This window comes from Phaethon lepturus, unplaced genomic scaffold (genome assembly GCF_000687285.1).
Source record: "Phaethon lepturus isolate BGI_N335 unplaced genomic scaffold, ASM68728v1 scaffold11328, whole genome shotgun sequence".
Lineage (NCBI taxonomy): Eukaryota > Metazoa > Chordata > Aves > Phaethontiformes > Phaethontidae > Phaethon > Phaethon lepturus.
This window is the reverse complement of record NW_010559743.1, coordinates 3,793-17,740: the sequence shown is the minus strand read 5'-3', so window position 1 is coordinate 17,740 and position 13,948 is coordinate 3,793. Positions and strand designations below refer to the sequence as shown.

The 13,948-nt window shown below is 36.1% G+C and overlaps 1 protein-coding gene across 1 annotated transcript; it reads right to left on the bottom strand.

The window, feature by feature from the left end:
- Positions 1-2,389: 2,389 nt before the first annotated feature.
- ABCE1 (ATP-binding cassette, sub-family E (OABP), member 1) lies at positions 2,390-12,266 on the bottom strand. The gene is made up of 17 exons (XM_010293462.1): positions 12,098-12,266; positions 11,701-11,786; positions 11,058-11,155; positions 10,548-10,665; positions 9,538-9,675; positions 9,304-9,373; positions 8,423-8,519; positions 7,384-7,473; positions 6,668-6,789; positions 5,629-5,850; positions 5,090-5,149; positions 4,942-5,000; positions 4,662-4,772; positions 4,420-4,562; positions 4,196-4,318; positions 2,918-3,029; positions 2,390-2,690 (listed from the first exon to the last, which is right to left on the bottom strand). Exons 1-17 carry the CDS (start codon positions 12,198-12,200, stop codon positions 2,643-2,645), a joined length of 1,800 nt encoding a protein of 599 aa, XP_010291764.1. The 5' UTR covers positions 12,201-12,266; the 3' UTR covers positions 2,390-2,642.
- Between the last annotated feature and the right edge of the window lie 1,682 nt (positions 12,267-13,948).

The window sequence follows — 13,948 nt, the reverse complement described above, 5'->3', positions numbered from 1 at the left end:
CTCAGAAGAAAGTGGCTTCTGCCTTATATTTTTACACTGTGTCAGAGTTCCGATGCTGTTTCTTCTGACCCTGGTAATGATCTCTGCAGTGTTCCTGTTGCCTTTGTAGTTTGGATGTTCAGCTGTCCGAACTCAGAGAGTGCGGTGTGCACAGCATTCACTCGGCTCTGTTGCTCTGTAAGATTCACTGTTGTGTATATTTTTATATCTCTGTATATACTAGCGTAGGTGATTGTACCCTTTCATTCATGTCTGAGATTGTACACCCTTGATCAGGAAACTTGAGTGACAGTTATGTGATGACGAACTTCTTTTCAGATGCATGCCATGTATAAAACCCTACTTAAAATAAATGTTTGTCTTTTCAGTTTCTTCTTAAGTTACACTTACATATTTGAAACTGTCACAATGACATTAAATGTATGGTTTTGTTCTGATAGAGCCACTCATTTATAGTTCTGCTGCTGTCTACAATTAGCTAATATGTAGGCAAGCTTCAGACTAAAAGGGAACATAAACTGGATGTCTAGTTCTTACTCAAAAGAGTACGGGCTATGGGTTTTGCTGTTGGGTTTTTTTAATCTAAATACTTTTCCACCCAGAAACATATAGAAAGTTTCAAGAGAGGCACTTTTCAGGTTGAGAACTGAGGGCTTTAACAGTTGATACCATTGTGGTCCTCTGTTTACCTGTACTACTACAAAGACTTCAAAGGGGCTTCTTGTCACCTTTCCTGGGAGGTTCTAAAATGTAACTCCAGTTTGTAGCCCAAATCTGTCCAGCAACTGCTGAAATAATCATTTGGTACTACAGCAGGCATTTAATCATGAGCTTTGTTGCAAGAACAAAGGCAGTAACATCTACTCCTTGGGAAATCAGATGGAAAACCATAGGCATGGCAGTAGCTGATAGGGCTGTGCTTTTAGAATTTACTTTTAAAAATTGACTTAAAGCATTTACCCTGGGCCTGTGCCCACCTTGTTACTCTAGGACAGGTGCAGATGTAGGATTTTCTCCACCTTCACTGTTGACTAAGTATGGTTTCCTCTGGTTTTGCTGAAAGACTTGTAGATTGATTGGCCAAACCCTTTACCTGGGGCAAGATGTTTTAGGTTGCAGGATTCCACTGGTTCGTAGGGGGCTATATGTAATAAAAATAAAACCATATCATTACCTCACCCTAATTAGGGCTGATTAACAGATGATGTGGAACTCTAGTCCAAAAGGATTCGTACTCATCTGCATGACTTTAACTAGAAGTTTTACTTGGCCTTTAGGAGTTTCTGTCCCAACACATGGTGGTGGTGTAAGGCAGTATTTATCACCTGTACTTCTTCATGGAGTACCTCTGCTGGTGTACCATGGATGTATTTCTGTTGCCAGCTAGCCATAGTGAGGTGGAGTGTGTCTTAACGCCCAATACTGCCAAGATTATAAAATATCCAAGTTATTAACACACATAATGGCTTTAAAAAAAACACCCAAAAACTGACAAGCCACTACCTTCTCCTGTAACGTATGAGGCAAAAATGTAAATAAAGAACAAAGCCATGTTTTATCTCTTGTAAGATTTTTCACATGCCAATGAAGGCAGAAGACAGCTGTTGCATGGAAAATACCCCTCCTTACTTTTAAGATAAAGTTATTTTTACACAAGTAAGTAGGAACCCCTAAATATAGACACTTTTCCCTCTGTCTCCCTGAAAGACCTTATTTTATATGGTAACTGATTTTTGACAAGCTATATTTACCTTCATTTTTGTCTATAGTAAGGATCAAAGCTTTTGCTTTAGGCAAAAGTAATTCTTGCATCTTAAGTTTTTACAAGGTTAATCTTTCCATGGAAAGAGAGTGGGTGCCAGCACTTACCCGTGGAGGAACAAATTGGAAAAAACAGCCATTAACCTTTCTTCAGTATGGAGGTTTAAGTTACAGAAGATAGAAAGGATTTTAATACTTTAAGACTTTATTTAACTTTACTAGTGTCCTGTAACTTGGGCTGAGAAGATGAACAGGGACAGATGACTAAAGCAGTGTAGGTATCTTCCTTTATATTGTTTGTACTCCATCTATCTTTTGTGTGGTGTTCTCTGTAGCACGAGAAAAGGTGTGCCTGACACATATATGTCCTATAAACATATACACTTCTGAATCAGTAATTCAAGAATTTTTGCACTGTGTCACTGAAGAGCTGTAAGTTAGGAGGATATTTATTGATGGAAACCCTCATCCAGAGAGATTCAGCCTGACATTCTTGGGAAGCTTGCCTCTCATACAGAAAACAGCTTCAAATATTCTTAGAATGAGGAAGTGCAATCAGTACTTAGTACATGGGTAATATATATTGAATTGAAAACCTCCCTTAAAGTTTGAAAAATCAGGAGACTCATTTGCACAATTTCAAGGTGGTCTATTTTGAAATTATTACACTGAAAATAGGGCTGTGTCACCAAAATCTTATAAAGTGGCAGTTTTACTCAGACTAGGATTTACACTGCTACTCAGATGTTACACGCAGCAAGAGATTTCAAGCTCCAGAAGATTAAGTGTTCTAAAACCTGACTGAGCCTTCTCATCCACAAATGTTTAGATGCCAATATGCATTTCTATATGCCCGTTACAGAGATGCTCAGACGCAGTATTTAGTCATCCAGGAAAAAGTAGTTTCCACTCTTCTTTTGTTCCACATCCTTGGGAAGAGAAAAGAGGTCAGGGTTACTTGAAGTACTTAGTCTTTGAAATAAAAAGATACTTATCTAAACTCCTTTCTACCTTCCTTATTACTCTTGCTACTTGTTTCACGTGTTCCAGCACAGCAGAACTACTGGGTTACTCTTCATTTTGTTCCTTATTTTATATACCTGGCTTTATATAAACCAGTCATGGCTGCTTTACTGTAAAGGTGCTTCTCTCTTACCTTGATTGAATTGAGTTTGTTTATTCTTGGTCTGTAATTGTTGGGGTCTCTTCTAAAAGTGATTTCAAGTTGAGACAAAAACTTGTTCATTCCAGCCAAAAGAGTCTGTGGACTGTTAAGAGAGAAGAACATTCCAGCTAAATCTTCGTAAGTTCTACACTGTGCAGGATTACAGGCAGCTTTGACCTCCATCCTGAGCTCATGCAGGTCTGCTAACGTGAGCTGTATTTGACATGCCAGGATATGCTGCATTTTCAGGCAAATCATGTCTTGGACAAGAAGTTGTAACTACTGCTGTCATCTGTCAGCAGTATCTCGGCATGGCACTACAAGTCTTCAGGCTGCCATCTTTACATTCTTTTTACTTTGTGTCCACGCATGTGCCTGTGCTGGCACACTTAAGTTATCTACATTCAAAGAAAAAAAGCCAGAGCTGCACCATTAGCAAGATGTAACAAAGATGCTAACACATAACTGATGCTGAGAAACAGTTACATGATCATGATTTTTTAATTCAAACAAGTGTGTTCTTAGGAGGAATACCATCAAAACCTGGCTAACAATGTGTTGTAAACACAAAAAATGTTGTTAAACACATTGCTAGAGCAACGTGCTTACTTCATCTGGCTCACGTTGTGTCCTTGGTAATTATACTGCTTTAAAAGCCCAATTTCCAATAAGGCTGCTCCTCAAAAAGTCTCTGTAATTTACATGGAATTATTTACAGAAACAAAAGCGGACATATCAAGAGAGACAGCCTTGAAAGAGTAAAACTCGTAGGTAGTGTACATGTTCTACTGCTGTCAAGACTTGTGCTTCACGGGATTTGCACACAGCTACCCTCAGTACACCGCTTTCTTTTAATACATCTGAAAGTTATTTTCACAAATGTAGTTTACAATTGGTCCTTTTTTTCCATTCCTTACAATTGATGCCACTTACCTGTTCTCCTCCGATTGTCATTTAATCGGTGTGCAGTTGCTTAAGGCTAGTTTAAGCCCGGAGCTGGACCAGTTTTTGAGGGCTGAGTTATATTCTCCAACTATGCCCCAACTCTGTGTCTAGGCAGCCTCCAAGTGTGGGTCAATCGTATTTTCTTTTCCTCACTTCAGAACAAAAGCCAGAACCCTCAGGGCACTCTTGGATGACTTTAAATGCAGCTTGAATTTCCATAGGCAGAGACGCTTCACCGCCTTGTTTTTATTGATGCTTCTGATAAGCAATTTATTTCTATGTTATCCTCCTTTATCTTGCTTCTAATCCAAACAAGTCTCTTACCTGTTCGCAAGTGTGTTCTTGGAAGGAATACCATCAAAAACAATCACACGATCAGCAAGATATGTAGCCATGATAAAATCGTGTTCTACCACAAAAGCTGTTTTTTTAGCATGGAGAATGAAACTGAAATAGAAATTAAAAAGAAAAAGAGAGTGCACCAAATATAAACTTTCTGTAAAACTTCCCAAAGTTTCAGTCCTTTTTCCCCATCATGCATACTTTACCGTTTAATGACTCTAGCAGCCATTAGACGTTGTTCAGAGTCCAAATATGCTGAAGGTTCATCAATTAGGTAGACATCTGCAGGTTTACCAAGACAAAGAGCTAATGCTACGCGCTGCAACTCGCCACCAGACAATGTTTGAACCTGTTGGGGTAGGGAGGGGGGAATAAGGCCTTATTTAGTTCAGGTACTGGCACAGAATTAAAGAAGAAAAGTCAGGATGTTGTCTCGGGCAATTAATACCTCCTGGTCAATGATGTTTTCTATCTGAAGAGGTTTCATTACATCAGTTACAAACTGGGGATGTGTATAGGCATCTCTGATCTTCTCATGCAGTAGCTGACGGACACTTCCCTATTAGAAGAAAAATGTTGCCACTTAGTTTTATGCACCACACCACAAGAAAACAAGAAATACAATTAATAGAGCTTTTTGTTCCAGGCATAAAGAAATTCTACCTGTGTACTACCAACATGCTTTTTGTAGCAAACGCAATACTTAAATAAATAAGGCTGAAACATACTGTAGATTTAGGACTGATCTTCTGTGGTTTGTAGCTGACATTTAGAACCGGGACCTCACCTATTAAAAAAAAAAAAAAAAAAATTATAATGAAGCAAGAGCCTTCCAGTATCTTCAAAATAGATTTCAACTAAGGGATTAAGCACTACCTCCTTCATCAGGCGTAAGTCTTCCTGCAAGCATTCGGATAAATGTAGTTTTGCCAGTTCCTAAAATACAATGCAAGTTACATATTCAGACCTTTTAGTAACTTAGAGCTCTAACAATTAAGTCACTGATACAGTAAAATAAAGACTTAATAAGGAATACATTTTAAAATTCGACTGCTTTGATAATTCCTATATTGACTTCCAGCAAGCAGCACTTGCTATTACTTGCTTTTTCAAATGGAAGAGACATCTAAAACTACAATAGTTTTGTGGCTAAGCTCATCAGGTCAATCATCCTCCCGCCAATCTAAGTTCTTCAAATGGGGTCACAGACAAACACAATGACATCATTAACATCTGGTAGCTGCAAGTTTCTGCTTTATAGAGAGCAAGCTCATGGCATGAAATCTTCACTAGGAAATGAGCAGTTCAACCTGACTCAAAACCAGTGATTTTGGAGCCTGGCTCCCAGACTGAAAAAGGGCTTTAGGAGCATATTTAGGGCTGTAGAGGCAGTTTCCAACAAGAACTGCACTTACCATTTTCCCCTAACATCACCATAATTTCAGAATCAGTGAATTCTCCAGCTACTATGGATAGTTCAAATTCTCCCATCTTTTTTTTCATTCCTGGATATTTGTACATGCACATCTTTTTAACCTCCTCTTCGTTAGCTGTCTCAGCCACTTTGAATACCAGAGATGCATCTCGAAACCTTAGATTTTCTGTTGGAACATAGCCATCTAAGAAAATGTTTATGCCTATGAAGAGAGGGGGGGGGAAAAAAATCATTAAAAAAGGTCTATGACAAACAAGACAAGATGAATTGGAATTTACAACCAAGAATTTAAATCAGATAAGGAGAACATCAGATTTTAAAATGTGTTGGCGAAGAAAAGGGGGGGGGGGGGGGGAAAATCATTAAAAAAGGTCTATGACAAACAAGATGAATTGGAATTTACAGCCAAGAATTTAAATCAGATAAGGAGAACATCAGATTTTAAATGCCGTAACAGAGGCAACAAAACCTCCTATTTGAAAGTGTGTACATTACACAAATTGGATGAAGAAAAATCTGACCAAAATTACAGAAAGGCTAAAGAAACTCTTCCTGAAAACCTAGTATTAGTAGTGTGTGTAGGGTTTAAAGAAACTACTGCTGTTGGACCCATTCTCACAACAACAGTTACTACGGAGTCTCAGTGCTACAAGTGTGGTCAATTCAGTCGAACACTACATACCTCTGTACTGTGCAAACTGTCTCCTGCCCTTTCTTTACTATTTATAGGGTCTTTTGTGTAATTCCACTGTTTACAAAACACCTGCAAGTATCAAAATTATGTCCATAGCAAGAGACAAAGGGTATGTCATAATTAAGACTTTTGGGTTGAGTCAGAAATTTAGGATCATGTAAAACAGAAATTCTGCACAAAATAAAACAGTAGTTTTTTAGTTACTGAACTGTAACAGGAAGAAGACATGTTCACATAGTGGACAACTAGCATTTTGGTACCTTTTTATTTTCTGCCACAAAATTTTTTTTGGTATGTTTAAAAAGAGAAATATATCAAGAATTACCTTCTCTTACGCTGAAAGGCATAGTAACAACACCGTAAGCACTTGGCACACCATACAGGCAGCAGATGAAGTCAGAGAGATAATCTAACACACTTAGATCATGCTCTACAACAATAATGTATCTGAAAGAGAGCCAGAGATACGCTTTTATACTTCAACGCAAAACATTTTGTCTTTCTTTCTTACTCTAGTCTTGCATAAGCAGAAGCTATCAGCATGATTTTCATTTAATATGGTTTCTTAGCTTTATACTAAATAAGGATAGAGTTCAAATCTCTGATAAGCATTTTTTTTTAAACTGTCCAATAAACAGACATTGTGAATGACAAGTTCAAAGTCCATCTTTGGTGTAAACTGGCAGCTTCTTTATGTACAGTAAGTGGAAGGATATTGATTGACTGGAGTGAAAAGTACTTGGCACATTTAAAAAAAAAAAATTTGTGAGAAAGGCATGGAACAGCAATATTCAAGTGAAAAATAACAACCTATATTTTCACATCCTTATTACAAAATGCTGAAATAGTACAGAAACTATAGGAAATAAGTTTCTAAAATGCAAAGGAACAGAGTATTACTGACTTAGCATATTTTAAACATCTGTTAGTGTACCATGCTGAGAAATCAGCACTTCTAAGGAGAGGGACTGGGTGTTTCTTCCCTCTGTAAACAGTCACCTATTATTACATTCTAGCAAAACATTTCAAGTTTGTATTTACCTGTCAGGGTTTATTAGGGATCGAATAGTAATGGCAGCCTTCAAACGCTGCTTCACATCTAGGTAGCTAGAGGGTTCATCAAACATGAAGCTAGCCCCAAAAGAAAGAATGAAGTCTTGGTGAATGCAAGCTTTCTACGTATTCAAATCTAATACTAACATTTCAACTGTTAAACACACAGAAATAAAAAACATTATTTATATTGAGAGAGAGACAAAAAAAGAGAATTATGTACTGACACCTGCCTTGAATCTCTGATAGGACTGTCACGTGACATTGTTAAACAGTTTGAGTTAAGTATTACTTTGCCAAAAGCTCTGACAAAGTTATCAAATGTTACGAGAAATCAGCAGTCAGTTAGAGATCCCATGCACTCAGTTCTGATTTGGCTTAAATTTAACATGAACTGAAAAGTGCCAAAGTACTTTAGGAGACTTGGAAGAAGAACATCTTCCAAAAGAGAGAAACAAAACAAACAATAAAACCCACCCAAAACCTGCACCAACCAAAAAAAAACCCCAGCCAACCAAAAAACCCCCACCAAAAAAAAAAAAAAAAAATCAAAGCAAAAACCCAAAACCCCGCAACTCTTCTGATCTTGCTTTCTTGGTCCCAAGGAGTCAGGAAACAGCATAGACTAGACAGCAATTTCCTGGTTGCAAGACAGAAGAAGGGGGACGCAAGTTCCCAGAGGTGTCCATCTCTTATTCAGAGAGGCTAAGTGAGGTACGCTGTCAAACAGGATACATTCATGTGGGATTAGGGAAAGGTGATGAAGTTGCGATGCTGAAATTTAACATTGGCCTCCGGAATTAGCTATTTCCAGTCAGATGAATTAAAGTATAAAAACCCCAGAGATTATATATGGAGTAAATGTGGATCTCTGCTTCCGAGTTGGTAAAACTTTTTTTTTTAAAAAATCCTTTTGTTTAAATATTTCAGATGAAAGTATTATTTCTAACAATAAATGTAAATTAGAGGACCATATCCTGAGACAGATTATTAGAAGCAATGTGTAACAGAATTAAACTAAACATACATATCAGCCTTCTGAATGCAAACAACTGCACAAGCAAATCTCTGAAGTTCTCCTCCTGAAAGGTCCTCAACATTTCTTTCTTTCAGATGGGTTAAGTCTGCAAATAAGTGGTTAATTTTAGATATGTTATAACCAACACAACAGTTCATATTTTTATTACCTACAGAAACATGTATAATCACAGCAGACGTTCACTGGTGTTTCACTAGTAAGTTAAGTGGGACTCAATGACCATGCTCTTGGTGGCACAATGCAACCCCACCTTTAAAACCCAGATCTACTGAAAAGAACCCTGTTGTTAATTCAGCAACACCTAAATTTAGTAACAACTGAATATAAAACACCTACAAAAAATTAACAGGGCTGGATTATGCAGAAGTTATTAATTGCATTAATCTCAGAAGTCAGTATCACTCCCATTATAATTAGCTATACACAGGTGGGTTTTCTTTTTTTGGGGGGGGGGGGGGGGGCAGGGCATGGGAGGCGGTGGTAAATTTTTTTTTTTTTTGCATGGTGTTTTCTATATGCAAGTGTTCTCACAAGAGGGGATGCTAACATTTTGCCAGAGTTGTAAGCAAGCAAGAGCAGCAGATGGTAACTGGAATTCTTTTTCTACCATGAAAACAGAAACTGCATTAGATTCTGTTAACTAGCATGGATCAATTAGTTTGCCTTTGCCACTAGAAAGTATTCTTGGCATTGGTTCAGATATGCTTACAGCAAGCCCTAGGCTTTAAACTAAAGCATCTTTACTTTTTTCTATCTTTTTTTAAAATTGGTATAATTTAAGTCTACTATCACATAAGTAGTAAGTTTATTTTTTCAGTAAAAATGTATTTCTCAAATACTTTGAAGTTTGACTTTACAAAATTACGTACCAAGCTGCTGACATACGACAGTTTGTGTCTTAGTTTCATCCTTTCGATCCAGAATTGATCCCACCGTTCCCTGCATGATAAATGATAAAAAATACCCACGTTTATCAACATTAGAAGTTTCAGACAGTAGTGGATTTTTTACATTGAATTATGCTGATAAATAAGATCTTTAAACACAAAAGAAATATTATAGGAGAAGCTCCCAGCTTTCCATTAGCTCATGAAATTTCTCACCTTTGCAGCTTTAGGGATCTGGTCCACGTACTGAGGTTTAATGATAGCTTTCAGGTCATCTTCCAGGATCTTGGTAAAATAATTTTGTAATTCAGATCCTCGGAAATAAGTCAAAATTTCTTGCCAGTCAGGTGGATCCTGTGACAAAATTAAAGGCTGTGTTTACTTATACCATTCTAAAAACATCATTAAAAAAATATTTTATTTTAAAATTCTGATCAATACAGCAAATAGAATGTACTTGCAAGATTAAAAAAAAAAGCCTGTATAAAAGCTAGTTGCCAAACTGTTATGTTGCCTCTGCAAAGTTTCCATTAAAAAGAAATAGAAAAATTGTAAAATTGCAAAACAGAGGGCAGAAGTTCAGATCTTTTTCCCCAGGTGTCACTAGCCCTTTCAAGAAAAAACATTTTAAATGAACACGAAGAAACTACAGATTTTCAGAACTTAGTATTAAAGTGTACAGTGGGAATTATGTTCAACAACAACCTATGATAACGACTTATAAGAGATCGTCTTCAAAAGAATCAAAGATAAAAAAGCCTAAGAGATCAAAAGGATACATGGTAAGTGCTCATAGACACGAGAGCTGTTCAGATAAGAAAAATATTGAACTTAGAAGAAACTCCAAAATTGAGCTACTTAAATTCCTTGATTAGGAATAGGTAAATTGTGCAGAGAAAAAAAAGTTGACATTTTTAAAGACTGGTATAAAAAACCCCAAACCTTAAGTGTGACTTAAAGACAGAGACCTATCTCTCATATTTATCTTTACTGACTTACAAATGTAATTAGTACCCTTATCTTTCTTGAAAGATATACAGAATTTGCAAAAAAACCTTTGTTAACATCCTCCTACTATTGTTTCTGTGTGGAGTAGGTCACCTGGTAATAGGGAAAGTGCCAACGTCCTTGCAAATCCTATCGCGTTCACAGATATGAAAATTCAGTGAAAAAAATATAGCCATAGCTATCTATAATGCCAACTCTATTTTACTGCTGATACATACATCATATTTTCCAAGATTCGGCTTCTGTTTTCCTGCTAAAATCTTCAAGGCAGTTGATTTTCCAATACCGTTGGTTCCAACCAATCCCAGTACTTCACCTGGACGAGGGATAGGCAACCTGTACAAAACATCAATAACTTTGGATTATATTAATGCCATCATACACCAACATTTAGTAGTCAAGCAAATGTTACAACCTGTTTTCAGACTTCCTGATTCTTTCAGCCTACTTTGTTAACTCGCCAATATATAATTCAAATTAAATCAATATTCCTTAAAAATAGAAGATCATAAGAAAGATTTAAGAGCAATCTGTTCTTTAAACAGCTCTGTTAAAATGAGCCCTAAAATTTTATTTCATTATAATACTTTTCAATAAGAAAAAAGTAACTAACATTCAAAAAGGAAGCTACTGAGGTAATAACCAAGAACACCTTGATGTGCACTCTGTTTAGACTATCAAAAACTTGGATTTTTGTCTCCCTCACATTAATTTGAAAAATAAAATACCTGTGAAGTTTGAAGGCATTGGCACAATATCTATGCGTAGTTTCTTTCTCCAGGTTGCTAGGTAAGTTAACAATTGACAAGGCTCCAAAAGGACATTTCTGTAATTGAAATAAAGTTATAGATTACTAGTGCACACAAACAATTTATTAACAAAATGCTATGTTCTGTACTGCAACCAGCTGTGCATTTAAATATTTTTACAAGAACTTTTACCAAATTATTTCACTTTCATTTATATAGCCAACTTTCCAAAGAAGTTCTATAGCACATTTTTCCAATTAAACAGTTAGCAGTTTAGACTGTCAGTCTACAATAAAAATGAGGCACACTGCATATATTGTCTAGCTCTTTTACAAAAACATCTTTCTATTGCTAGGTGTCTATAGCCACAATCAAACAAACAAAACCAAACAAAAACAAAGCCACAAACAAAAAGTTACCAACCACAGCCTGCAACCCAACCATTTGAGTAAACTCACAGAGTACTTCACTTTCTATAAACAATAACAGTTAACAAGGTCTGATTATTCAGGGAAACAAAAATTTTTTTGAAGTTACAGTATGCATTACTAAACATAATTACTAAATATAATAGCATAATACGGAAATTTTATCACTTTAAATAAAGTAGCCTAACTTTTACCTTGATGCAAATACCACAACCAATACAAAGTGTTTCTGAGATCCATGCTATTTTGCTCAGTGATGTGACTTCTATGCAAAGTTTTCCTGGTGAAAAAGAATACGATTAACTCAAGAAAGTTTCTGATGAATCAGAATTCTTGCCAGTACTAATAAATTCCACACAGGAACATGTAACTGATTAACACTCACTGAAGCTTCAGATCATCTGAAGACCTGAAAAGTGGCTTTATTACTATGAATTGTTCATGCTTCAGTGAAACTTCTAAAGGCTTTATGGAACAAAGCATGAATGATAAACAAAAAACTAGCAATTATGAAAAACTAGTTCCTTCTAGTAGAACATTATTTAAAACTTCTCCAATTGCTTAAATACTTTGTTAAGTTACATTTCTTACCCATTCGAACCACAGGACAACTCTTCTTGCATTCTTGACGGCATTTCTTTGGCTTACACTTGTCATGGTTGACAATAGCAATTCTTGTTAATTTGTCTGCCATAATGCACAATTTAGGGTTAAGCACATACACCAATTATGAGGAGGAGTACTGGGAGTCTTCCAGATCTTAAGGGGAAAAAAAAAAAAAAAAAAAAAAAGGAAAAAAAAGTCCAAAAGAGAACAGAGAACAACATACGTATCTGAAGTTATTACTAGCAGAGTTCAGAGATGAAAAAAGCAAAATTATGTGATTTTTTTCCTCTTTTAAGCAAGATGGCAAACAGGGCAAAGTCTCCGATAGAAGTAGTAAGGGTACTGATATGTAAATAACTGCACGAATCTTTAACATCAGCTTTCAATTCCATTACTATTTCTCGACTATAAAATAAAAAGCTGTGATTATATCTGAGAATGTATTTGTTTCCAAGAAAAGCATGATGTAGTAAGAACAGAAGAATCTATACTGCTGCAAATTCCAGTTGCGCAGGCTGCCTTATGTGAAGTAACCTTGTTCATGCTACAGTGTCTGGTAAAGTCAAAGTCCAAGAATCTGATTATAATATTCTGCAAACTGTATGCCAATATTCTATATTAAGTTCTTAAAATACTGTAAAATTTAAACCAGTTTTCAAAGTGAAAATTTGTAGTTGCATATAGAAAAGTAATCCAGGCAATGTGAACAGACATACATGATGGTGTTTGATTCTTTTATCTTGAGTTTCATTAGTACTTGAATAAGTACATTTACATTCTGCATTTCCTAATATGATATCAATAACTATAATATATTCCAACAAAATAAGCAAGATTCTGTATAAAATGACTTTATTTTTAGAAGAGAAAGGTCTTGGAGTACTAGACGATGAAATACTCCTGAAATCACAAATGAATGCACTCAAAGAAGTGAAATTACTACTTTTATTGCTCTACGTAACTCTCTCTTCCTTTGCTTAGATATTTGTAATGCACATTGACAAGCACTGGACTGTACTGGGAATTTATGTCAACAAATGTAGAGAAGAAAGGAAAGGACAAAGAATTTTAAATTTAAGTCTTGATAGATAAAAAAAGGTGGAATGAATTTTAAAGTGCATCTGTGTTTCCTTTAACATATTCACACATAGTACTGAGAATAACAATAATAAGGACTTCATCTTCCTATGAGCAACATACACCTAAGGACAACTCCCTCCACTCGCCCCTGCTCCAGAACAGAGACAACTGAATTACAAGGCTCTCGGAAGTTTACAAGATGTTACAGATGGCAAACAGGGGTTTTTTTTAGGTCTAAAGAAAGACCATAAATAAAGTACAAAGTACTTCCAGTTCAACACCGCTAAATAAAGTGATGGCAGCCCTACAGATGATGCCAATTCAAAATCATTTCAATTCAATGCAATATGTATCAGTAGTTCAAACTGATACTGGGAAGTAGTTCAAACTTCATAACTGGGAAGGAGTCTTCAAAATACTTCAGGTTTCCACACAGTCCGCACGTGCACTTCCTCCCAAGAAAAGGATTTCAACATTTCTTATTAAAGAAAGTATTTTCTGTTGGATGTCCAGTTCATCTTTGTTCCACTGAATGAAAGTATCCTGCAGTGGTTTAAAGATTATTTACTACATACAGCTATCATATGAAGAAAGGTTGTGACTTTCAATCTCCTGAAAGAAGCAAGAATAAAATAGGCGTATGGCACATTTATCACGTTAAACTCCATCCTTCCCAAAACCCACCTGTGAATTTTAGTTGGAAGGAATCCTACAGATACTACTGTAATACAAAAGAAAGGAAGAGACTGGCATCTA